Source organism: Mauremys mutica, chromosome 1, assembly GCF_020497125.1.
Source record: "Mauremys mutica isolate MM-2020 ecotype Southern chromosome 1, ASM2049712v1, whole genome shotgun sequence".
Taxonomy (NCBI): Eukaryota; Metazoa; Chordata; order Testudines; family Geoemydidae; genus Mauremys; species Mauremys mutica.
The window spans coordinates 113,214,410-113,241,583 of record NC_059072.1 but is presented as its reverse complement, the minus strand read 5'-3'; the positions used below and the strand labels follow the sequence as shown (position 1 = coordinate 113,241,583).

The following is a 27,174-nucleotide window of genomic DNA, read 5'->3' as shown; positions in this document are numbered from 1 at the left end:
CTTTGGGATCAGCTGGGTTCTTGTTATGTAGGAATTACCCTGGCTTTATCCTCAGATCTTCCATGTGAGGTAGACAGTTCTAACAGAACCAAGTGGTTCCATATGCTGGGTAAGGTTTATGGAAGGAGTGCTTGGGTAATAACAACAACAACAACAACAATTTTGTAATTTTATTGCAGCTTTCTCCCTAGGCTCTCAAAGTACCTTGCAAGCATTCCTTAAGGAAGAACACCTCTGTGAAGTAGATCTATATTACCCCATTTTACAGAAGAGGTAACTGAATCACAGGGCGGTGTAAAGACTCTCCTGAACTAAAATCGTGAGAGCCCAAGAGTTTCATGACTCCCAGTTCCTTATCTTAACCACTGGACTACACTCTTGTCTTTCATTTGCTATCTCCGATATCTCCTGCTCCAGGTCATTACCGACAGACAGCTTGACCCAATTCATATTGAGCCTTGCTAGTATGAGCCACTTCCTGAACGAGACTGGAAAACAATTCTGAGGCTTCAAGAAGACTGTTGTTCGGGGGAGTGTAAAAAATAAATAAAAACTTGTACAGACAAGCCAACACAACTCATCTAGTACTTCCCCTCCCCCCTCCCGCCCTCCCAACAGACCAGTGGATTATCTCAGTCAAGAATGGCTCACTCACTGGATCCCAAAGGAGATGAGAGACACGCTGACCACCAGCAAGTCTAGGATGTTGAAGTAGTTCCTGCAGAAGGAGCCCTTGTGGAGGAAAGCGCCATATGCAGTCATCTGCGGGGAGGCACATGGAGACACAAACAAACTTTGGCATTAGCAGCTAGACGGGGATCATCTCTCAGACCAAGTCCAACTTGTTATGCTCAAGGTGTATATATTAAGAAAGGGCAATATTTTTAATGCAGCAATCATTTTACCTCAAAACCCCAGTGGACAGGATGGGTCCCAGTGGAAAGAAAATGAAGTGGGAGAGAGGGTAAAATAACTGTCATGAGAATATATGAGGAAAAGTTTCAAGCCAGTGTCCAGCCCATATGGGGAGAGGGTGCTCATTTGGGGCCAACAGTAATTCTTCCTTGGAATTAGAGCATACAGAGAACATAAAGTTCACTTAGAAATAGCAAAGCAACACAGTGAATATTTGGAAAAACAACTCTTCGCAACCAAATGCCTTCCCCTTTATCTTTAATGGCAAGGCTCTTATGACTAAGATGCCTGCATTTTATAAAGGTTTCCAGGACTAGGCTGAATACAAATATTACATAAAAAGGGACTGTTTCTTGGGATATTTTCCTGGGCAGTACCATCTGGAGTGGACAGCTGAGACCTTCTCCCTCTGAGCGAGAACAACAACTGAATCACTTGGGGATTTTATGATTTAGGCCAGGGCTGAAACGATAGGCAGAATTCCCTTTTGATATGGTTCATTCCCTAGATTCAGAAACTCAATCCTGTGTCCTCTCTACTTGCTTTCCCTCAAGTTCAGCCCCAGTTTGGTCCCTGTAATTTTGTTCAAGAAATGAAGCATGTATATGTCCCCTCTCTTCCCTTTGTTCCTTTCTCACAAATCCTACGGAAAGATTCCATGGGACAATGTGACTAAAGCTTCTGTACTAGGAAGAACAGTCAGCAGGAGAACCTTCCACTCTTGGAACATTAAAATTCCACTTCCTATATGAGGGATTCCCTGCCCCAGAAGGTGTATTCTATTGAATAACAACAAGATTCTGTGAAAAAAGATGTTCCCTTTCTGTGGGGCAGGTGGAATTTTCCATCTTTGGAACTGTATTTATTGAGTGTAAATACAGATGAGTCTGAACAAAACTCCAGGCCTAAAAACCTCTGAACTTTGGGAAGTCCAGAAGTTTTTATACCTGGAGTTTAGGTTCAGACCTCTCTTTTTACATTGTTAATAAATACAGTTCTGGAGCCTTAGAATTCCCTCTGTCCCACAGAAAGGGAGCATCTTTTTGGGAAAGTTCAGACCCTGATTTGAATTTTATGGGAAAGACCCATCTCAAAACACAACTAGATGAGACTAGCATTGCGGCTTCTAAAAATGATTAGCTTTAACCAGGCTGCTCAAAGCAGGAGAAGAAAGGCTAAGTCCAGTTGGATTGTGAAGGATACACAACCTTATATGGGTCCTCTGGTTCCTGCTATTAGTCCAGATAGTGTACTTCCTGGCAGTTTCCAGCCCTGGCTACCCATGGCAATTCCAGTCAAAGGAGCGCTGAAGACAGCATGATATTGCGCATGACTTTATTCACCAAACATCCATGACATTAGGAACTACCTACCAATCAATCAGTCAGACAGAACTCAGAAGGGAAGTAAGTATAAACTCTGGCCTCAATTTAGAATTTATACTTATGGACACATTTGACTGGGGAAAGGGAGGGTTCTTGCCATGACAAAGGTGGTAAAGATGCCCTTTACTGCTTGTATTTTGTATGGCAATCTTGAAAGAAAGAAGACACCATTGAAATCAGGATGGGAAGCTCTGCTGGGTTTCAGTACTGTAGGAACAGTGATTCTTTACTGCCTGTTGGAAGATTTCCCTATATTCAGGGAAAATACTTAAAGGGTGTATAATCCAGTGTCTGCTTTCCACCTGTGGCACTGACCAAAGCAACTGCAATACCATTTTAAATGATTTAAGAATTATAGTCTTTGCTTATACAGCACTTTATATGTTCAAAACATTGTACAGACATTAATTAATTAACGGTCATCACAACACGGTGAGCTAGGGAAGTGTTATCGGCCCCAAATTACAAATTCTCCACTGTCTTGAGATTTGTACAGTCATTTGTGCTTGTCCAGTCAAGGCAACTCTTTACACCTACTTAGTACTCCTGTAAAAGACTGCACAAGATGCAAGACAGTGGAGAAACAGGCCCTGAGAGATTAAGTGACTTGTCTTGAGGTCAAGCTACAGGACACCAGCAGAGACAGGATTAGAACTCAGGATTTCCTAACTCCTAACCCTGTGCTCAGTCACTGTTCTTCTATCAGTTACACCTGGAAATAGCCCAGGGTTGAAATCCTGGTTCCACTGAATTTAACAAGAGATTTGTCATTGACTTCAGTGGGACCAGGATTGAATCCCAGATATAGTTATTACAAGGTTCACTCCTCCAGGGGAAAGCAGACCATTCTGCTAGTGGATTTATTAGATAAAAGGTTGAGACCTGATTCCACTCACACTGAAGTCAATGAAAGCTTTGCCATTCATATCAGTGGGAGCAGGACTGGGCCATTAGTGGTATACTACCATAAAGTCAAATGGCTTGAAGGTGCCCTTGTACAGAGAGCTAAAGGTTGTACTAAACTTATATTTAATGTTGCTGCTGAGCTGCTTTCCTTTTTAACATGTTTTTTTTTGGTGTGGGTGTTAGATTTAATGGGCACACACACTGTACGCAGCAGCACAACAGAAAGTGTGAGCCTCTCTGGACAGCACTGTGGTTTTGGTGCTTTGAAGCCAAACAGACAAGCCCAGTTCCTAACATTCAGGGAGCATCCTGCCCTTCCACTGTTCATTTGGATATTGTATTAGTTGTCTGAATTATGAGATCTCAGCAGCTCCAAGGAGAATGCCGCCATCCACCAGCACTTAAAACCAGTTCACTGAGTAAAAAGCAAGCTGCCAACTGAACCCTGCATCTAGAGAGCCAGGAGATTGCTTGATTACTGTTATTTAAAATATTAGTTTTTGGGAAAATGAGAGTTAAGACAGAGGCAACAGATTTTTATTTTCTTCATTGCCAAACTATTCTCCTGTTCCATTTCCTTGTGGCTAGGGTGTTCCCCTGAAAATCAGAAGGGAGTATTTAGTAGGGTGACCAGATGTCCCGATTTTATAGGGACAGTCCTGATTTTTTGGGTCTTTTTCTTATATAGGCTCCTCTTACCCTCCACCCCCTGTCCCAATTTTTCACATTTGCTATCTGGTCACCCTAGTATTTCGCCAGGCAGTTTCACTCTCTGGATCAGAGATTTTCAGCTACCAGTACCCATCTCAGTTATGGGCCTTCATTCTTTAGTGACTGGTATTCTAGGCTCCTCCTCCAGACCTTAACAATGAGCTTCTGTGCTGGGCCCCTATGGAATTCTGCTATTTGTCTCCCATTGAGCCACAAGGGACTTCTGGCCGCTCCAAACTGCAATCTCATGACAGTGTAGAACTCATAGCTCACTTTGGGTTTTGACACACCAAACTGTGTGAGGGGGGAAGGGCATTGGTTCACACAGTGCCGTTCTGCAGTGCGAGTTCCACATGTGAGAGGCTTGCATGCTCACGGTTCTTAGTATGGTACACATGTACTGTTGTCCTGAAATGACTGGCAACTGTTGGGGTACATTTCTGGCCTGTTTGCCCTTTTCTTGTCCCTGTCTAATACTTCCTGAAAGAATCATTCCTTCATATTGACTCCCCAATGCAGCATCATGCTGACACTGGCCCTAAATAACAAATGTCATTTGAATATCAAAATTGGACAAAAGATCTGTTTAGAAGCTTAGACAACTACCAATAAGCTAAAAAAACAAAAGAAAATCCTGTCAGTGGAGATAACAATGGGATTTAAAGTGATACAAAGACAGAGAGAGAGAGAGTTAGAGAGAGAGAGAGAGAAAGAAAGAGAGAGAAGTGTATTGCTCAGATTGGTTACCTTAAGAATAATTTCTAATGTAAAGATACTAGTGAAGACATAGTCTGCATTGCCTAGGATCTGAAAAATAAGCACAATCGGGTTAGTGGTACTGAGCGTGACCCAATACAAACAGGCGTGTGTGTTAGCAACAGATAGTGGCAGAGAACTAGTAGGCTTATAAGTGACAGATAATAATGGTAGAGAAGATGGGGACTTTACCTTCAGAGCAATTTCAATGGTGAAAATGACAGTAAAAACTATATCAAAATAAAAGAGAATCTGTAAAACAAAAGGGAATAGGGGTGGAGGGGTAGATCAGTGAGTGATCACTGGAATGAGAAATCACCATTCAAAATCAAAATGCACAAGTCTTTTAATAGGAGGGCAGGAAGGAATAGATGGGAAATGGTTTGGTAAGAACATCCTGTTGAATACAATGAAGTTCTTGGTACAGGATACAGGCAGCATATTAATGAAATCTTTGCTGTGAGTTACAATCCCATGTGGCTTCGGAGGCAAAATAATATTTTTTTAATTTAATTAAATTTTATAAAGAATTCAAGGGTTTCCCAAAGACATTTCCAAATGGAGAATACAAGGATATCTGGTCTCTCAGTGGAAAACGTGATTTCTTTTTAACGTGATTTGAACTTCCATTCAAGTTTTTCCATGTCCTTTATGGTGGAGGGAAAAAAGGCTCCACATTGCTGTTCAGGTGCAGCTATTGCTCTTTTTTCCTCTATGCTGACTTGTCATGAATTGGGGGAATAACAAACATATACATTTTCAAATTAAACATAATCATAGCTTTTTGTCTAGAGTGACACAAGAGAGAATGGCAGATCCCGAGGTGTAAAGTGACATCCAAAGCAGATAACACCTTACTATGGATCAACCTTGGTCCCATTAAAGCTATAGGAGTTTTGCCATTGACTTCAATGGGACCAGAATTTGACCCTATATATTTGAGACGAAGGAGAATATCCATGTCATTGTCAAATCTCCTGCAGTCCCCCAAACCTTTTCTTTCAACTGCATTATTAGCAGTGCAAATTATGAATGTCTTCTCTTTGGCTTACTGTCTTGCTAGTTTGATTAAGCTTTACATTTAATAGTCTGCCACAGGAAGTGGTAGAAGCCTCATCACTTGGCAAATGTAAAGCTGAACTGGACAAAGAAATAGTAAACATATAATCTTTCAGTGGCAGGGAGATGGACTGCATCACATAGTAGATCTTTCCTGTCTCTAGATTTTATGGTCAAATCCAGACATGATGTAAATGGTTGCAGAATTTATGCTGATTGGCTAGATTCCAGTTTATTATTGTACCATGTAAATATAGAGTAACTATTGCATCCAGTGGAGTTACACTGGCTTACACAATGTAAATGAGACCAGAGTCCAGCCCATTTGTCAAACTGGGGCAAGTTACACTACCTAGCAACTTACACTCAGAATGTAATGATCCACTATGAGTCACTGCTAAATTTGAACTGGAGACTTCCACGGAAGTCAGGCTGGGTTTGACCATGTGTGTCTTGGTAACTTGAAAATGAAAAGGGCCATTTCAAGGATGCTCAGGCCCCAAATACAACCTCCATTCATTTCGCCATATTATAACTGGAAATGTCCTCCTTATTCCAGTCTCCGGGGGTTTTGACAGTTATTATATCAGTAGAATCATTTTATAATCAATGGGCCAGATTCACTGGTACCCTCTGGCTGCTCTGCATCACTCCAGCGATACAAAGCGGATATAAACTTGATTAAACTGGTTAATTAAACTGGGTTTGCAGATGTTTTGTCTCACCAGAGCCATACAAGGCAGCTGGAGCGCACTGGTGAATCTGGCCCCAAAGCAGCATCTAGCACAGGTTTCACATATAAACAAAGTTGTGCCTGATGGAAGTGACTGCAGGTCACCTCTGTAGGCAGCTTTATTTACTGGCAGATCTTATACCAGCTGGTGTGTTTATTATTATTTAAAGGTATTCTATCCAGGGACAAATTAAAGTCAAAACAATCCTGCTGGGCTGGAACGACTTCTCACTTCAGGCATATAGTTATCTAGGGCTCAATTGGGCCTTGAAGGCACAGGCTGGTTGATGCTGGGGTTGGCGTGGAGATGCAGCTCCTAGAAGCATGGGCCTGAATGCACAAAGGGAGTTAGGCATTGTGACACTCAGCGTCCTAATGCTTAACTTTTAGGCACCTCCGAAATCACTGCGATTCACGAAGCCTGAGTTAGGGGAACCTAAGCTCCTAAAATGAATAGGGAGAAGTTGGCACCTTTGCCTGTGATTCAGAAAAGCCAGTATGCTAGGCAGGCCTAAGCTAGCCAATGGGAGATGCTGATGACAGGGGTGTATCCGTCCCTGTCTCAGAGATAGGCACATAAGTCCCGGCTGCAGGGACGCACCGATCTCTGTTAGCGATTCTCAGCTGTGATCCCTGTCTTGGCATTAGGTGCCTATGCTCTTTTACCAAGACGCTGAGGGGGTGGGTGGAGAAGGAGCTCTCTCATAATTATTTGGCCCAGTGGTTAGGGTACTCACTTGGTATGTGGGAGACTCCCAGGTTAAGTTCCCCTTCTGCCTGAGGGGGAAAAGGGATCTTAACAGGGATCTGCTGCCTCTTAGGTGAGTGCTCTAACTACTGGGCTCTGGGATATTCTGATGTGGGGCTTCTTAGTCTCTCCTGTTGAACTCTGGGTAAATAATGAATCAGGGGGATTGGATCCTGGGTCTCCCACGTGAGTGCTCCAACCTCTGGGCTATCAGGTCACTCTTGTGCTTGTATGCTCTCTGTCTGTCTCAAAGAGTCATATGAGGAAGGTCCTAGTCCTCCCCTGCCTCCTGGCTGCTTTGTAGGAATTTACCAGAGGGGGATGCCTATTGGATTGGGCCCTGCACATGACTTAGGCAGCCGAATGCCTGTCCTACCGTTTGTGAATTGCTTTAGGGCTTTGATGGGAGAAAGGTGCCCAGATGCCTAGAGGGAGGCAGCAGTGCACATACTCAGAAGCAGAAATGTGGGTGCATAGAGAAGTTTTACTGCAAAAACTTAGGTGCCGAGTGAGTTTAGGCACCTCCATGGTTCAGCAGGAGTTTTGTGCATTGCAGCGGTCCCAAAATTGGGAATTAGGCACCAAATTGCTTTTGTACATTGAGGGCACAAGCCCTTGGGAATACAGGGAGAACACAGACACTGCTCCCCTAGGATGGCAAGTATAGTCCATTCCACTGGCCAGTGCAGAGACAGGGTCTCCCCACTCTCCTTAGCCTTGCAGAGTCCTGGTGCACAGGATAGGGCATGGACCAGACTGTGTTGTCCCTGTGTGGATGCAGAAAGGGAGTTAGGCTGCTTGTAATTTCACCCTGTGCAGGGCAGGGTATAATCTTACTGTCATACTGTAAAGGCAGGTCACTTTTGCAACCCTAACATCTTGCCAATGTCCCCTTACATGATGCATTTTAAACACTTGTACCTGCAAAAGTTAAGCAGAGATTTTCATATAACATTACTGGGTTCAAATATGCAAGACAAGATTTTGCCCCAAACCTCCAGCTCTTCATCAAGTAGTAACTGTTGTATCCCCTTTAGCTACAGCTTTCTACTAGAGCTTCTGTGGAAATACTGCCCCAGGTATGTCAGTTGCAGAGCTGACATGCATTTAGGCCTCCATAGTAACTACATTCAGCAATGCACCAGTGGGTAATCAATCACATAGGTCAGATTATATTGTTCAGTGCTCTCCTTAAAGGTGAAATGCAAAACTATGATAAAAGCTGAGATAAACCCAGGAACATGTACTATGCCTCAACTGACCAGACTTTGTGTTGTGCGTGTGTGTTTTTGAGGGACAGTTGAACATTCAGTATTCAATTAAGCTTTAACAAGCTTTACAAAACATTTAGCTACTGTCAAAGTCTTCCAAGCTCTTTCAGAACTAGACTAGAAAGGCTCCAAAAAGTTGTCTCACACACAACTGCTGACTTTTCTGGGTTCTGTGCCAACCCAGAATAACCGAGGCCAAATTCTGCCCTGGCTTGCCTTCTCTGCAAGCCCATTGATTTCCCTTGGCCTACTCAAGCCAGCCCCAGAAGTCTTCAGTACAGCCCTCTCTGCACTGCCATTAGTTTATTCTGGCATGGGTTCATGATCTGATTGAATCACACTCTTAACATGTTGTGAGGGAAGGAGGAAGGATGGGAGGCATACTTGGTTCCTAAAGGAGTAGTGTTTGACAGGGTCCTCAGCTGCCAGGGAGATGCTGCTGAGCAAGATGAAAAAGAGGATCAGGTTGGTGAAAATGTTATCATTAACGATTCGATGGCAGTGGAGACGAAACCTGCAAGAGAGAGGAAAGACACAACCTTATCCATCAGAAACAGCTGCAGAGAGAGCTAAGGGGTGGGACTCCTCCACCTTTGCTGCTGAGTCTGTACCTGTAAGAGTGTTTTGCATAAGTCCCTCTGACCCAGGAGTGGGGGAAAAAGTTAGGCCAGGCAGTTGTACCTGATCCTGCAAAGTGCTGAGTGTCCTCAGCTCCCATTGAGCCAGGCAGGGAGCCATAGGAGATGCTTAACATCTTGCAGGACTGGGCCCTTGGTGCTTCAGTGAAGGAAAGAGAGGAAGGCAGCCATTCTGTTTAAATATGTTTGGGTCCCTATTCAGATTTAGTTGTGTTCTAAAATAAATGACCTCCTGTTGGTTCATCCTGAAATTACACCACTTGCCTCAATTAAAGGGAACTAAATGAGATAGAAACTCAGTTAAGAGGAATCTTCAGAGGTTCTTCTCGCTTCTTTTCCATACATGTTTTTCATTTACCATGGACCCCGAAATGGAAATGGAATTTCTCTGGAGAGGTGCTAGAAAAGCTCCACTCACTACCCTTGCCTCAGACAATAACAGGAAATCAGGTGCAAGTTGGGGCTTCTAGGGGCATAGTACCATGTCAGGCGGTGTCTCTTTGCTGAAGCTCAGCCTAATACAAAGCAATTCTTACCCTCAGCAGTAACCTAGCAGGCAAGAAATAAAACAGACTCCAGTCAAATGGAAAAGTGCCCTTCCCCAGTTTACTATGCACCTCCATAGCTCCCTCCACCCAAAGATCTCAGAGCACTTTACAAGAATGAGGACTAAAGCATCATTATCTTATTTCAGTCCCTTTTTGGTTTATAACACCCCCAACCCCTATTAGATCAACTTTCCAGATAGGTGCAGAGGTTACATTGCTTGCCCAAGAAATAGCAGTGAGTCAGTGGCAGAGCTACAATTAGAATCCAAGAGTCCTGACCGCCGTTACCCCACTGCCTGCTATATACACTCGCACACCCTTTATGATAGCCTCATGTTGGCACTGCACTCCTACACAATGACCCCATGGAAGTTCTGGGAGGCCTTGTGCATCAGGCAAGCATGGTTACTGATATGTCCTTGGAAGGGCGCAGCATGCATTCCCTTCTGTGCCAGCCATAGTCTCCCATTCCCTTTGGAGAAGCTAGTGCCACCAATGGCACTAGCCTCACATGGTACTATACTCCGGAGAGCACAAAGACCCCTGCACTGGGGCACAAGAGAGATGAGGTTCCTTGTGCCCATTCCCCTTTGCACACCAATGCAGGGCTTGGCACAATCATGCCTCATGTCTTTAGTTATGTGTGTCTGACATAATTAAGCACCCTCACCCAAAGAAAGCACCAAATGTACTCCTGGTGCCAGATGGACCTGGTTTTTGCACTTATGTTATTTGTGCATCAATATGGTACATCAGGAAACCCATCTGTTAATTAGACTCCAAAGTCCTAGCACTGTCCCAGGGTGCGAGGAGGAGATTTTTGAACGTAAATGGAAGAATACAGATGGATGCAATTACTGACATTTCCAACTAAAAGGGACTAGGGCAGAGAAGAAAGGCCTTGAGGGAACTGTTAATGATACAAGTAGCTTTTCCTCACTAATTCACCAACTCAACCCAGGGGGCCCAATCTTACTCTTACTGGAATCAATGAGGGTTTTGTCATTGATTTCAATGGGAGCAGGTCCCTAATGACTGGCAATCATTGGCATTTGATGGCTTTACAGCGATCTATATAAAATAGGTTTGTGGTCTCAGGAGGCCATCAGATCACCAACATATTCTACACATGACTGGCCACCCAGCAGCCTCCAATGGTAATGCCCTTCAGTGGCTGTTGATCACAAACGATCTGAACTGGTGATGAACAGATGAAAGGCTATAGATGCCATAACAATTCCTCAACTTCTCTGGACCCCCTATTTTACGTATTTTATTTCTAGTGCCCAGGTTTCTTTTCAACTTTGATGGAGGTCACGCCAGAGCCCCTGTGCTGGTTGGACTGGTACTGATCTCCTGACGGCTAGAATGTGTCTCAGAGCACCACAGCCCTATGTAGGGGGCAGTGAGTACCCACACCTCCCCAGGATGGACACCAGAGAGATTGTGCTGGTGCTGAATGCTGCCCCCAGCAGCCCAGCCCTGCTCTGTGGAGCCATGAGCTCCCCTCCTCCATCCACTTTTCAGCATCCTGTTTCCTGGGGGGCAGGAAATGGGCTGAACTGAGACTGACCCAGCTGGAGAGCCAGGGTCAGAGGACTAAACGACAGACCAAGGGGGCGCTGCTCCATCCCAGAGCAGGAACCTTCGCATGCAAGCTGGCCAACTAGGGTACTGAGATAGACTCTGTTGGTCAGACTGAGGACTGAGCCTGTGGAGGGCTGCAGAGATATGACCAGCTGAGGGTACCGTGATGGGCCCTGTTGGACTGTTAAAGGACTGAGCTGGGAAGAGCTGCAGTACATTACTGAGTGCTTTGAGATAGGCCTGGTTGGACAGTATACCCCGAAATGGGGTTTGTTTTGTTTAGTTTCACACAGGCCTGTGTGTGACTCAGCCAGAGGGATGAGTCACGGAAGACCCACCTGATGAGCACAGCAGCTGACAGGGGGCACTGTGAGTGGTGGAAACTGAGAAAAACTGCAGGCATGCACACACTCAACCAGGGGGAGGGGGAGGGAGGGCTTGTAAGAGTAGGGTGGCACCCCTTTATACAAAGTATTCATGATCTGCCTCTCCTACAAACTTTCTAGGTGCCCTGAACTCCCCTTAGGCAGCGATACTGGCATAGAGCTCCCTAGAGCAGAGCTTTCCACGTGGGATTCCAAGCAGGGGGTTCTGCAGGACTGACTGGGTCACTGAAGCCAGGAAGCTCCGCACAGCATGTTCCTGGTGGTCCAATACAAACAGGAGACCTGACCTGCCTTTCATGGTTGGAACACTGCAGCACAGCAACTTCTCAAGTACCTGTTGGTAGGGCTGAAGATGAAGAAAGCACTGGCATCCGGCATGGGCACAGCCTTCTCTTTGAGGTGCAGTTCAGACATTGGGCGTGGCCGAGGGCCGACAGGCATTTCAGGCTCCTCCTCCTCTTCCTCTGCTGTAAGGAACAGTTGGGTTTTTTAATGCTATGGAGTATCAGTAACTGGTTCACTTGAGCGCAGAGCACTTTATGTACCCAGAAGTTTCAGTTACTTCTCTGGGTTGAACTACAGCTAGAAACTTCTCCTCTTGCATTATATGAGCCCTGCACAGAGCCAACACCTTGCCTGAGGTTGTGTCAAGATGAGTGAGTGTGCCACTGAGAAAACACTAGGGATGGGCGCTTTGTTGAACACCAGTCAGAAGTTCTCAGAACTGTCATTTTTTAGAATTCAGGAGAGAGAAGAATTGAAAGGCTGGAGACAAAGGTAAAACTCTTGAACCAAGTTCCTAAGAAGCAGAGCTGCAGGCACTGCACAGATCAGTGACTAACCCGCAAGGAAGAAATGCAGAGATGGGGCCTTTGGGCCTTATGGGGAAGGTTTGAAAGAAAACTTTTACCCTTTGAGGATTTCAAGCCCCTGCTTAAGTCAGACGTTGCTTTGTGCATGGTGCAATAGCATTTCCCTTCATTTAGTTAGTAAGATAGGTAGAAATGCTGAAAGATGGGAGAGATTATTGGCTACACACAACATTCATCTTCTGGCCAACACCTATGCGGCAATTCTACTTTAATAGAATAGTTTCTTTGGCCCACAAAAAATGAGATAAATTCCAGGTAGACTCTAGCTCCGCATTCTGCTTTCTTTCTCCTTCCCTTAGGGCCAGTCACTGTGCTTGGCTGGGCTTTCAACACATTAGAAAATGCAGATGAATCAGCTCATACCTTAATCTTGGTGCATAGCTACTGGGGACAGGAAAAAAGCAGCCTTTTCAATGCATAACCTGAGTGCACACAAATGGGCTTCTCTCTCTCCACACCTCCCTTAGCAGGAATTCAGCTCAGAGGGTTTTGGATAAATGTTTACGTTTTGTACACAGAGCACATACCTTTTTAAACAAGTTTATTTCTGTAACAGTTCATGTTTCTATTGTATTGTATCTTGTAATACACTGGAAGTTTATACTTTTCACAAACTCTATGGGTTTAAGAAACATTCTTTCATGTGTGCTTTTCTGTATAGTCCATGTAAAGGAGGCGATGAGGTTAATGACTGTAATAATACTATAACTGTAACACTTGGCACTTTTTTGTGCTTTTCATATGAGGATTTCAAATTTATTGACAAATATTAATAAACTGACTCTCACAAATTTCCTATGAGGTAGATAAGTAGATGACCTTGTTCGACAGATGGGGAAACTGAGGAAGAGGTTAAGCACTTGCCCAAACTCTCACAGGATGTCTGAGAGTTGGGATTTGAATTTTTTCTGTAGCTGAACTAGATTGCACCCTGTTTTACCTTGATGAATCGCTCATCATCATCATCATCTTTCTACTATATTTAAACTCACTGATGGTGCTGATCTCTTTTGGAGACTCAGCAGAGGAAGGGGGGCAGAGTGGTGAGTTGCATAATAAGTGCTCTGAGGCTCAGTGGTGATGGAGGTTTAATGCTGGATTGTGTAGTAGATACTGTAAGAGGAGGTTAGTGGGAGTGAGGCAGGTGAAGCTGATGGAAGAGTGAGTGGGGAGGTTTTAAGAATAAAGGTCCAGCTAGTGGGGAAACACATGAAATCACCATTTCAAATCATTTTCAGGCACTGGGTGAACATGAGGGATTTTAGAGGGTGGGATGATGGTGTCTGTGAGAGGATCACTGGAATTAAGAGATTAAGCCACGGATTGATAGCTGGTAGAAATAGCTGATTGCAGATGAGAAAAGATAACATCTAGGAAAATTGCAGTACTGCAGTCTAGGCACAGCTAAAGTACATCCATATGAAGGCAGCGAGCAAGAAGAGGTCTGAGATCAGGTGTTGTCTCAGATGGACAGGATATGGACACATGGCCCCTCATGTAGCACACCAGGCTTGGTTAGCTAAGAGGATGAGGAGCCCATAATGTCAGGTGGTCACAAGGAAGCTGATAAATGGGAGGGAGAAATACAACTGATTGGAATAATTACTTCCTAACAGGCAGGGGAAGCCCTGGACCAAATTTTTTGAGAACCAATTGTCCTAGGCCCTAGAGGGGTTCTGTGGGGTCAGAGTTTCACACAACAGAATGAGAAGACCATATAGAATAGAATGTCATAGATTATTATATGCAGTGTTGTCGTAGCCGTGTCGGTCCCCGATAACAGAGAAACAAGGCGGGTGAGGTAACGTCTTATTGGACCAACTTCTGTCTCTTTCACCAAAATAAATTGGTCCAATAAAAGATATCACCTCACCCACCTTGTCTCTCTAATAGATTATTATAGTAAATTTGGTCTAATAATAGATAACAGATTCCTAAAAATATACCTGAACATATGAAAAATTTCAAATCACCTGACCTTTCTGATTTGCTTTTTGATTTGAGGGACCCAAGAGAAGCAGCCAGGAAATTGCAGGGCTAATAGCTATCATTTTCACAAATCACTAAGACCAGGAGTGGTACCAGAGGACTGAAGAAGAGCAAATGTAATTCCAATTTTCAAAAAGGGTGAAAAGAACAATTCTGGGAACCACCATACAATTCACTTCACTTCAATAAAGGGTAAAATACAACAGCAAATAACCATGCAGCTGATTTGTTAGCATTTCACTGATACCACCACCAGGGACAACTGGCAGCATGAGTTTTTGGAAAACTGATCATGCCAGGAAAATCTGTATTCTTTACTCATATTTAGGGCTAGCTTTGCTGGCACACCAAAGAGGGTGAGGGGAGAAGTGTTTTTACTTCACTTTTTTTGCCCCCCCCAATCGTGGGGGCTGCTGTCACCACATCAGCCATCGACACAAATTTGAGGTATCTCAGAACGTGGATAATTATAATAATAAAAATAATTTGAACCAATATGATCAAACTGTTATTACTTTAGGAACCAGAGCCTCTCCTTCCTGGATCAGTGGTAAGGAAAAGGGGATGGGATGTACCTGGAGCTTCTGTAGTAGGATATGGGTTCTTCTCTTCATTTTCATTGGGCTGATAATCATCCACATTGATCTGACAAAACAGAGGAGACAGAGACAAAGCCCTGGTCAGACAGTGCCCTGACTTTTTGTTCACTCAGAAATCTGAACTGCTCATAGCACATTGGGTGGTAAGAGACATCAGACCTTGGTAGTAGGCGGGGACTCTCCATCAGCAGTGATAGATTTCAGCTCAATTTTCTCTTCCTTTGTCTCCTCCTCCACAGCTGGTTTCTCAATCTCCTGTTTCTTTTCAGGACTAGCGGTCCTAACAATTCAACAGGATAAAAAGCAAACATTTACAAAGGGCAAAAGGGGATTCCCTTTCAGAAATGTAGTATAGTGCAGTACAAAACATGACAATAATCTGCTGGCATCTCCATTCTGCATCTGGCATATATGCCAGCAGGCTCCTCCTTCCTAATGGCTGGAAAGGCAACATCAATGACAGTATCTGCAGAGCTTCTTAGTAATGTATGTGTGCACGTGTGTGTGTGTGTACATTTGACCACAGGCCTAGGGATTTGACCACAGGCCTTCTCTTCACTCACCCAACACATATACTGTATGAATAGTATCAGAGGGGTAGCCGTGTTAGTCTGGATCTGTAAAAGCATCAAAGAGTCCTGTGGCACCTTATAGACTAACAGACGTATTGGAGCATGAGCTTTCGTGGGTGAATACCCACTTCGTCATGCATCTGACGAAGTGGGTATTCACCCACAAAAGCTCATGCTCCAATACGTCTGTTAGTCTATAAGATGCCACAGGTCTCTTTGCTGCTTTTACTGTATGAATAGTTTTCAATCCCTAGGCTATGATCCTGAGTTATACTGCCTGCAGATTTTCCTTAATATGGCTCCCAGTTTCACGCCAGCAGTCTGATGGTCTTTGCTGGTTATTTGTGCTCTGCTTGCTATGCCTGCTCTTAGGCAGGGCAAATAGAGCCCTGATTATAGGAATACTCTGCCAGCTGCAAAGATGTCTTGCAGAATGATCAGCGTATCAGAGCAGCTCCCCTCTCCAGGCAACCAGGAAGAAGATATGGGGACAAGAAGTAACAGGTGGTGACAGAACATCAAGCTTCCCTGCTGCCAACAGCCAGGAGGAAAGGAGAAAATCTGAGTGAAGCTTCACCCTTACCAGGAGTCCTTAGAAGCGCCACAGGAACTGGGATGAGGAATGGGGGATGTGGCATTACAGATGAAAAAGTGGTTGAATTTTTGGTCTTGGGAAGTAATGGCTGAGACTGTCCCTGATAAACATCAACCACTGAGGGTAGGGATCAGAAAATATTAGGGTAGCTCAAATGGGGTCATTGTGTTGCTATCACTTCCTACGTCTCCTCCTCCAACACCACGTTTACTGCACAAGCCCCATCACCCTGCATGCCTCCTCTCTGGTTACACTGTCCCAGCCACAGGAGCTAGTGACATGCTTTAAACTCAGGGTATTAATGGGGCAGCCTCCTCCACTGAGCATCACCTCCACAATGCTCCCAGCCCAGGTAGTTCAAGAAACAGTGAGCTCAGGGTCCCCCTAATAGCTGGGTTTCCCCACACAGCAGTGCAGCATGGTAACCCTAAAGCCTTCCTTTTGCTCCCCCATTTCAACAACTTTAGTTTTTAAAATGATAACTATAGCTATATACCTAGCTAGATATAGATATATATACCTAGCTAGTTTTTTCCTTTCTTTTTCCTCTTCCTCTTCTTTCTGAGCAGATGTCAAACTCTCGGCATCGGCAAGATTGTCCACAGCGATGGCCAAAAATACATTCAGCAGGATATCTGTTTGTGTATTTCTGTAAAGAAAATGGGCTTGGAAAACTGTAGACCACGACAGGGAGAACCCTAATCACCTGAAATGCCAAGCTGCAATCAGATCTCACACAAATGGTTAGGCCACACAGACACATACGCATACCCCCTCACTCCCCAGGGCTAATATAATACACTGTGTTTTCAAAACATTCAAAACCTGCCTTCCTGAATTAGGCATCTAAATCCATATGTAGGTATTGAATTCAAAGTGGCCTGTTTTTCAAAAGAGCTGAGCACCCCAAAGTCCCACTGAAGATAATGGAAAATGCACACGGGTTCAACCTTTGAAAAAGCAGGCCACTTTTCTTTAACAGCCTAAATACATATTCAAGATCCTCATAACATTAGGCACCTGCCTGTGAAAATTTTGGCCTATGTACTTGAATTGAACAACCTCATTAAATGTTTCCCCACAGACTTGATTGGCCATAATTGACATTACATATAGCATTGTCATTAGCAGTGTATCTCTAAGGGGACCAAAGAGAAATTCATTATAGCTGAGTGCTGAGGGAATCATTTGGCAGCTCTGTCAAGTCCCAACGTAAGCCCATGCATGTAAGGTATTCAATACAAAGCAATCACACTCAAATAACTTGAGGGCCTGGATGGACAAGCTAGGAAATTTGGAGCTGGAGTTGTAGCTCCATCCTTTCCCTCGTGTCTAGATCAATCACTGTTCAGAGACTGTGCAGCCTTCCAAAGCCAGCTGGCTTGCAAAGCTGGCTGATGTTTTCCTTTTCACTGTTTACAGGGGGACCTGAATTGCAACCTTTTCTAAGATGACAAACTGCCTCCCTCGACCTTCAGATAAATGGGACTGCACTATCTCACTTTGAAGAGAGGGCAGCACAGGGCAACGGAGATGTCAGACATCAGGGTCTGAGAGATCTAAATTATGAAGAAAGGTCAAAGGGGTTGGGATGAGTCTACAAGGTGATCGCGCAGAAGAATCAGCAGGAAAAATGTATCATCTCTGGAGAGGGGATCATCCATTAGGGGAACACAAACTAAACCAGAAGGAACTAATAGCAGACAGGGATTTAGGACAGATCTACAGTCATGTACTTCATGCAAACTCAAGTGGAAAGGACAGCTGTGTTCCATATACACAGGGCCCTCTGTGCGATGTGCTGAATATCTCCTGGAGTGTGATCAGTACCTTCAATCCCCACTGAAGTCAATAGGTATTAAGGGTGCTCAACACCACCTCTGACCTATAGATAACAGGGTATAGAGTTTTTATATCTGTTATTCAAATAGACTGTAATATAGGAAAGGAGATCTCTATCACATTGGTGTATAAATGAGTTAATGTAGGATATTACATAAAATCTAATCTGTAAAACATGCTACTTTTATAGCATTTGTACACTGTATACTGTAAACTACATATATATTTGTTCCACATGGGGTGTATAAAATAATAATGGAATAAATTAAAGCAAAAAATACACTGCAAATACAGTAAGTAGGTACACAGTTTAGTTTCTGGACAAGGTAAGGACTAAGGTCTGGTGAACAAAAGGATGATGGAATTAAACCAAAATGGTATTTGGATATTGGTTTGGCCTTACCCTGCTCTGACAACTGAAAGTCTTAGTATCAGTTACAATTCATTAGATGGCATTGATTTTTAGCTGTCAGAAGCCAAAATGCAGAGCCAAGTAAACTGTAAAGGTGACACTCATGAACTTCATATTCCCCTGACACAATAAGGTAGTAAAACATGGTTTTAAATGCAGCCCTTCCTGGAGAAAAGGTAGCATCAAAGGATACAGTTTCCGCAGATGAAGAGGATGATGAAGTAAATACAGACCAACATTCCTGGAAAAGAGGGGCCGCCATAAGCCATGATCCCATCATACATCACCGAATTCCAGTCCTCCCCAGTCAGGATCTAAATGACACATTCCCACCAATAAGGGACACAATGTTAGACCACAAAACAAACCTGAAAACCCCATGATAACAAAGAAACCCCACCCTCTCCTAGAGAAACTCCCTGGGGGACTCAGACTGGTGGATGTATCCAACCAGAAAACAAAAAGGAGCTGAGAGGGCCTGTGCTCTGAATGTCCAGATGTCCCCATGAGGTCTGACCACTAAAGCCAGGCAGATATCCAAGCCAGCTGTGTTCAGGTTTCCTGGCCATTTCCATATGATGCTATGGTGTGCCTGTTTGCATCAGTCAGACTGCTGAACTGAGTGCTGGAACAGAATGCTCAGCACAGCGGAGTAAGTCACAGCTACCTATACCTCTGTATAGCAGGTGATTTTCACTTCCCCTCACCATGGACACAAGCTAGCTATACCTCTGCTCTTTTATGAACAGTTGCAAAGCTGTACTCAGAATATAGATACTAGATTCACATTCTGGTTTTCTTGAACCTCTTTCTCTCAGACCCAGCAGTACTTGGTTAGGGCAGAGAACTAATGCAGGGCTACACTGCAATTTGCTAGCCTTTGACAGGGCAGTGCCTATCCTCTGGCCTCACCAAGCTAGGCACATGAAGTTTGACCTCTGCTATAGATGGAATTCAGCTCAGTTCCTAACCTTGGCCTCCATCTCAGCAGCTGCAGAACTTGCGGTCATGGATCACTTTCTGCAGCAGACTAATTTAATATCCAGTCTCACTGAATACCAGTCTGCACAGGAATGATCCAGGCCCTTCTCACCCCAACAGGGGCCACACATGAGCAGACTGTCAATTCCTTGCTGGAACTGTTGGGACTCATACCTGAAACACCGTGAGGAGGGACTGGGGGAAGTTATCGAATGTGCTCCTCTTGGTTTGCATCTCATCAAAGTTAAACTTGCCCCCAAAGAGCTGCATTCCCAGGAGCGAGAAGATGATGATGAAGAGGAAGAGAAGCAGCAACAGGGAAGCGATGGAGCGGACTGAGTTCAGCAGCGAAGCCACTAGGTTACTCAAGGAGTTCCAATACCTACGGGAGCCAAAGAGAGGCGGTTAAGATTCGTTTCCCAGGGCAGGTGCTCATGGACTGCATCAGATATTGTTTCAGGCTGCCTGCTGCATATAAACAAGCATTTCCAAACACCCTGTTAAGCAGTGAATCATCCATGTGCTTCCCTGAGATAATGAGACCTACTGCAGTAAATGAGTAATTTTACTACCACACGTGTACGTACACAATTCTCCGCCGCCCCCGGCCACACACACAGACAGAAGATTACTGCAGTGCTCTCAGACTAACGCGCTGCAAATCTCTTATCAATATACAGTGATTAGTTCTTGCTGCTTCAGTGAGTTACATTCTAACCAACCTCATTACAACACTCACAGCTGGTACAGCAGCCAGAATACCTGACTCCAGAGAATGGCTCTGTAATAACGGACAAGAACAGATGGGGAAACTATTTGGATGCAAATACAGATTTGTCCAAAATCTGGTGTGTGCATGTGTGCGCGCGTGTGCTCAATCTTGGATGGAGGTTGCTGAGCTTTCTGGTGTTTGGAAGACTGGGGTAGATACTCAGGGCCATCTCCTCCTCCCACACCGGTTTTCAATAGTGTAACTCCATTGCCCTCAGCGGAGATACTCCAGAGATGCATCGGTGTGATATCAGATTCAGGCCCTCAACAATTCCTTTGCCTTTTGCTTTTGCGAACTGCACACTACCACTGTTCTTTATGCATCTAACTCATTACATTGCCTCAGTACATCTTTAAAATGCTCCTAACTACTTCCAGCTTGACATTTTCTAATATTACCCTGGTACCTTGGTGCCAGTTGGATCCCAATGTTAAAAATCAACAGAACATTTTTAAAAAGCTTTTGAGACAGGCATAAATTTCATGGACATTACTAAGATGAAGCCCATTTATTGCAATTACTGACAGAAGAATAAACTGTTTGTGACAGTTCCAAACCCTACATTCCAAACCCTTTTATATAATGATATGCAATGTTGACTGCAGCTATTAAAACAACTAGTGTTAAATTGATAGGATTGGCAATTCTCCTTCCCGCCCACTGTATTCATATATCAGTGATGGGGTCAGAGTGGAGACGTTGCAAAGTGCCTTCAACCCATTGTGTGCCCATTCAGGAGAGCATCCAAACTGCCTGGGGGCTCACGGTGGTCCAAAGGGAACAGGTGAAGATGGGCTGTGGCCGTACTTTGCATTCCCTCTGCACCAAACTACAGAACGGCACTGGCGTGAAAACAGGCTGCATTATGGGACACAGAGTGTCCACTCTGAAGCAGCTTCCATGCTGCCCTCTTGGCTGCTGGATACCTCCCACTCCACTTCAAGCTCTGCGGTGGCCCCGTTTCCTATACCAGTGTTACCCCAACAGCAGCAGTTATGGGTCTGACAGCAGAGCTGACCTGAAACCTGTTATCCTTTAATCACTCCCTCTAATCACACACACGGTTGGGTCTCAACAAATTGCACATCCTCCATAGCGTCCAGTCATGATCTGTCAATCTGCCTTCCATCTTCAGATCCTTCATCCTTTGTTACTCTACTAATAAGTGATTCCCCCTGCATACCTCCTCACCCAGAAGGTGGCCAATACTGTCCATTCTACAGCAGCTATTGTGGACTCAAGTCTCGTTCTGAAGTTCCAGTCACATCTTCTACATAGGCATAGATAGGAGGGGAGCAGGCATCAGCAGCTCTGTACCTCCTGTCTTATGATGAGGGAGTCCATTCCTTCTGCTTATGGATCAGGCACCAGAAGAGCATTAAATCCCATGTGAGTGGCCTGGCACATTCTCTGAGCATGACTCTTTAGATTTTTAGGTCACCGTGTATCCCTTGGATGAGCTTTCATTTGAGCTCCTCTAACTGTAGGAGGGCACAGCAGAATAGTCCTGCGTTGTTGGAATGCTAATTCTAACCACACACAAACAGAGAAATATTACATTCATTAGCCCCTCTCCCCAGATTTAAAGCACCGAAAAAAGGTTTGAACCACAGGAATGCCAACAATCTGTACTCAGGTGCCTACCATCTTGGTTGATGATCCAGGGCACTCGGCTAGGAATTGACAGTCCTGGGTTCATTTGGATGCTCTACTGCAGATTTTCAGTGTAACCTTGGGCAAGCTACTTAGTCTCTCTGCCTCAGTTCCTTTTTTGTAAAATGGGCATAATAGCACTTCCCTACCTCAGAGGAGCGTTATGGGATAAATACAATAAAGACTATGAGGCAACCAAGATACTATGGTAGCGGGGGTGGAGGCGGGAGGATTTAAGTACCTTAGGTAGACTGGGATGTAAGAACATATTAATCCCTGATTTAATCCTATTGAATCCAACTGGAGTCATATGGTGAAAACCTCAGGCACCTCTGAAGATTTACACCTAAAAGGCACTAACAGGGAGGTTCTTCCAGTATCGACCTATAACTTGTTTCACATAAGCATTCCAAGAGAGCAGGTGATATTTTCTAATTCTACATTAGTCAAGGAAGAAGGTGAGCTAACAGTTGTTTTTAATCTCTAAACTCTATACTTCAGTAAATTTCACATATGATCACTAATGGGGAAATTAACACCTATATAAAGGGCCAGCACACAGCCCGTGCACCACTCAAGTCCCATTAACCACTTAAAATAGGCTGCTTTAAAGTTTCACTGCAATTAGAAAGATGGGCAACACAAAACTGAAGAAGTAAGGTAAATCTACTGAAGCTGTGGGATCAACATCACCAAGCTTCTTCAGTGGATGTGCAATTAACAGCTTTTCCCATCTCCGTTCACACTTACAGCTCACATACTTTTACACTTTGGAAGGAAGAGCGAGTGAACTAGAAAGAGGGCTAAATTCACACCTGGTGTAACTCCATTAAATTCAGTGGAGTTACACCAGAGATTAAGCCGTTCCAGAGTATCTCCCTGCACATCAAACTCCTCCAGTTCAGATAATTTCAGTTAAGGCACAACCCCTTTAGTTTGCAATACAGCAAAGCCCCTAATGCACGTGTAATTTAAAGCATGTGAATAGTCTCACTGACTTGCTTAAAATTACACAGGTGCTTAAAGGCATTGCTGGATTCAGGCCCAACTGCTTAGCCATTTATCTGGTCAACATTTCTTTACAATTCTTATAGATGTGTCAGCACTCCAGATTCATTTTATTATGGGACATTAAAACTTCAAAGTAAATAACTGAGATGACAGTGATGTCTTACCTGCACTCCTGTGAGGATTTAAACCCAAGTATGACATCAGCACAAAATTAAACTAGCCATTCAGAAAACAGGTTTGCATAGTGAGGGTTTGTCTTGACCAGGAGCAGGGCTCAAGTTTATTATGTTATAGCTATTGTGTGTGAGCTAAACCTGACCTAAACTCAACATTTTCCGTAGTGTACATCCAGAGTAACCCCTTATAGCTTAACTTTAGCTGGTTCAGGAACAAACCCAAACCATGAGGGTCAAAGCCATCCTTGGAGTAACTCAACTAGCTCAATGGAGTCACCCAGGAATGGATTTGGCCTGGAGTATTCAAACATATTGCAGTGGATTTTGAAAAAGGACCCTCACCCCCCATTTTCTCATCTTCTATCATCATACAGCCAAAATAAATAAATAAAAAAAATGCTATGCCTGTGACATCACAGTAATTTTCATGGCAACAATCTGTGATATCATACATACACATATTTGAATTCATTTCAGCAACAAGCAGCAGAAACCGAGCTGTAAAGGAGAAAACCATTCTTGCTTTCGCCATCAGGACTAAGAAATGAATTGTCAGTTTGCACTTCTATAACACTTGAGGATCTCAAAGCAGTTTACAGACATTAATGAACTAAGCCTCACAAAACCCCTGTGAGGTAGGCCAGTACTGTTGTTAACCCCAGCTTTCAACTGGAGGAATTAAAGTACAGAGAAGTGGCTTGCCCAAGACCACACACAGAATCCACTGAAGAGCTTGGACTAAAATCAGGAGTCCTGATTCCCAGTATTGTGCTTTGAAAGTCCCAAGATTCTTCTTCCCTGTCTTTATACACCTTCAACTATGGCTTTTGTGATACTTGCAGTCTCAAGATACGGTTCTTAAAATGGTGATAATGATGGTGGGCTGTCTACACTAGCGCTTCCAACATTGTTCACCCAACACAGACACCTCATTGGAGGTATAAGAACCCTCATTGACTTAATAGAAAATCAACCATGGACATCCAGTGGCAGGACTTAGCTTTAACATATGAATCTAAGTTTATAGTTAGGAATAAATGGATTACTTTTCAGTTTATATAAAGGAATAAATATAGGGTTTTATAAAGCCATCTAGGATAGCTCATTTGACAGTCATTTGACTACTCTCAGCATGGGAAGATATGCTGTACAACACTGTAAAAATTAGAGAGAACAAAACAAACAGATTATACTGCTGCTTCTTAATTTATGTCATGAAATAATTCTGATGATTATTTATAATCTTCAAAGTAATGTTTGCTCTTGAAATTCTAAGAGTGGTTCCCAAAACTATGGGATATTCATTCAACTGTGTTTTTATTTGCTCTATGGTATTATGGAGTAGTAGTCACGCTTTTCATATATGTGCATATTTTTGATGCATTGAGAGTTTGTCTACACTTGATACTTATCATGGAAAATTCACATAAATATATGAAGATTAAGTTGTCTAAGATATACTATCCTTGCCATCATATTTTCCATGATTTGTGCCTCTCTTTATCCTCTTGATTATCACTATTTCTATGTCCAATATGTCTGCACGTCAGTCAGAAATATATATTTGACATATTGCATTACACTGTCATCTTTTCTGCCCTTCTGCCCTTTCTGGGATGGTATCTTACTTTATTATCATTCCATGCATGTGGCTTATTCCACCAGTGTCTATAATGTTAATGACACTAAATCATCACTGTGTTTAGAGCTGAGTGAAGAATGGGAAAACTGGCAGCTCTACTAGAAAGAACACTCACAAGAAGCAGGGTCTTGGCATATTTCAGTGTTTCTTTCTAATTTCCAGAGGTAAGGGTCTGAGTTCCCTTAAACACTCTCTGGATTTCTAGGCAAAAGGTTCCACATCTATGCCCCTTTTTACAAAGAATTCTCCTAGCAGGATTGTAAACTGTTCTCTCTCTAAAAAAAAGAACAGGAGTACTTGTGGCACCTTAGAGACTAACAAATTGTTCTCTCTCTGCAGGAGTGGAGAAGAGTCCTGAACAAACAACTCTTCCTCTTCATCATGTGTTACTTCTTTTTCAGTAAAACCTGCTGGTAGGATGGTCTACCTGCATCCTATTAACTTAGGCCTGGGACAGGCACCTTCCTTAGAAATTCGGCCCAGAGCTCGATGAGCCATATCTAATTAAATTTTGTCACCCTTTGCCTTTGCCTGGGATCCAGAAAGAAGACAAACTCTGTAGATCTGGGCTCTCCATTCCTCCCGGGAGGCTGAATCTAATAGTTTATTTTTGCTAGTTCCTATTCCATGCATCTTCAGCTGACTCTTCTAAATAGGCCACCTTCCTTTTGAATAGTCGCAGCCTTGCCTTGGCCAATCTCTGAACTGTCTCTATGGCTATAAACTTCTTTTCAGCCCTTGACATCTGACCTTGAAAGCCATCCACCCTTGGCAGTAAGCTGAACCATAGAAACTTCAAAGGTGTTTTTCATTTTTTTGGATTCTATAATGGCTGTTAAATTCAGGGTAAAACCTTATACTAATCTGGCATCCAAGTCTGTTGTTTTTGTCTGCAGCACAGCTTTGCCATCTTGAACGTCTTCCAGATCTGGTCTTGCTTTTCCTGTGCTCTGTGTTTTTATCTCAGTTTTCACAGAGATCTCCTTCTGGAAGTTTAAAATGATTGTAGGGCCATTTTCATACCCGAGTCTGCAGGAAAACCCATGGTTTCACCCCCACAATTGAAGCTTTTACAAAGTGCTGACTGGAAGCCCATATGGGTGAGCCCCAGACCCCTTTCTTCATCAAGTGATCATTTACATAGAATCATAGATTATTAGGGTTGGAAGGGACCTCAGGAGGTCATCTAGTTCAACTCCCTGTTCAAAGCAGGACCAATTCCCAAATCCATAAATAGCTCCCTCAAGAATTGAACTCACAACCCTGGGTTTAGCAGGCCAATGCTCAAACCAATGAGCTATTCCCCCCAGGAATTTATATGGAGATACTAAATCTGGATGAGTCGGAAGCTGACATTTCCTGTGACTTCACCTCAAGCTGGCAAAGTCCTGCTAAATCAGGTTTATGTTTTGCAGTACCTGATTACAGGAGGGAACAGAATCACTGCCTAGGAGGCACTGTGCCTTTGTGGAGAGGGAGGGAGAGAAAGAAGGGAATGGAAAAAAAAAGAGCTTGAAGAAGGTCTCAGTTGCTGCTGCCAGTGTGGGGCTCCCCTCCTCTGAGGGAGGAACTGTAATGGGAGGAGGAAGTGGATATAGTCCTCTCTCTGTTGCTGCTAGGGCTGACACCGTGCTTCTCTCCATAGGGACTGGGGGGAAGGAAGCCGCCAGGGTCCGCTCCCTGGTCTGCCCATTGTTGTGGCTGCTCGGGTTGGCAATGGGCTTCTCGATCAGCTTTTTTCCCATTTAACGCAGCATTTCAGGCCTCCTTTAGTCACCATAAAGCAGCAAAAAAAGGGCACATGCCAATTTCTTTTTGATTTGACAGGGAACCTTAAAAGACGCAGCTTGGTGGATAACATCTTCCCATATTTTAATACATTAACCTGCTTAGTTTAAAGTGCTTCCAACCAGCCTTGCTAATCACCCAGGAGGATGGTTTCCCGTTTCTTCAAGTGAGGTACCCATAGGTGCTGACTTTTTGGTTCCTGGGGGGTGTTCGACCCCTGCTCCACCCCGGGTCCTGCCCCTTTTCCACCCCTTCCCCCAAGCCCCTGCTCCCACCCCACCCTGCCTCTTCCTGCCCCCATTCCATCCCTTCCCCCCAGCACCTCCTGCACACTGTGGAACAGCTGATTGCATAGAGCAGGAGGTGCTGGGAGGCGGGGGAGGCACTGATTGGCGGAGCCGTCGGTGAGTGGGAGGCACTAGGGGGAGAGGGAGGCATTGACAGGGAAGCTGCTGGTGGGTGCTCAGAACCCACCATTTTTTTCCCGTATGTGCTCCAGCCCCAGAGCACCCACGAAGTCAGCGCCTATGGACGTGCCTCCAATCTTTACAACTCCCCAATCTGTATAGAAAGGGGATCAATTCTCAATGAACTCCTCACTCTGACTTCACCCATTTCTTCGCTATG

At 44.1% G+C, this 27,174-nt stretch overlaps 1 protein-coding gene across 1 annotated transcript in view; it reads right to left on the bottom strand.

Annotated features, from left to right (window-relative positions):
• CACNA1C (calcium voltage-gated channel subunit alpha1 C) overlaps positions 1–27,174 on the bottom strand; it is a 636,517-nt gene that overhangs the window by 103,785 nt on the left and 505,558 nt on the right. The window contains exons 15-23 of the mRNA XM_044991489.1: positions 19,680–19,887; positions 18,718–18,838; positions 16,791–16,905; positions 15,263–15,383; positions 15,080–15,149; positions 11,978–12,110; positions 8,869–8,998; positions 4,665–4,724; positions 656–762 (exon numbers count right to left, since the gene is read on the bottom strand). Of these exons, the coding sequence (XP_044847424.1) occupies positions 656–762; positions 4,665–4,724; positions 8,869–8,998; positions 11,978–12,110; positions 15,080–15,149; positions 15,263–15,383; positions 16,791–16,905; positions 18,718–18,838; positions 19,680–19,887 (1,065 nt within the window). The remainder of the gene's footprint in view (positions 1–655; positions 763–4,664; positions 4,725–8,868; positions 8,999–11,977; positions 12,111–15,079; positions 15,150–15,262; positions 15,384–16,790; positions 16,906–18,717; positions 18,839–19,679; positions 19,888–27,174) is intronic.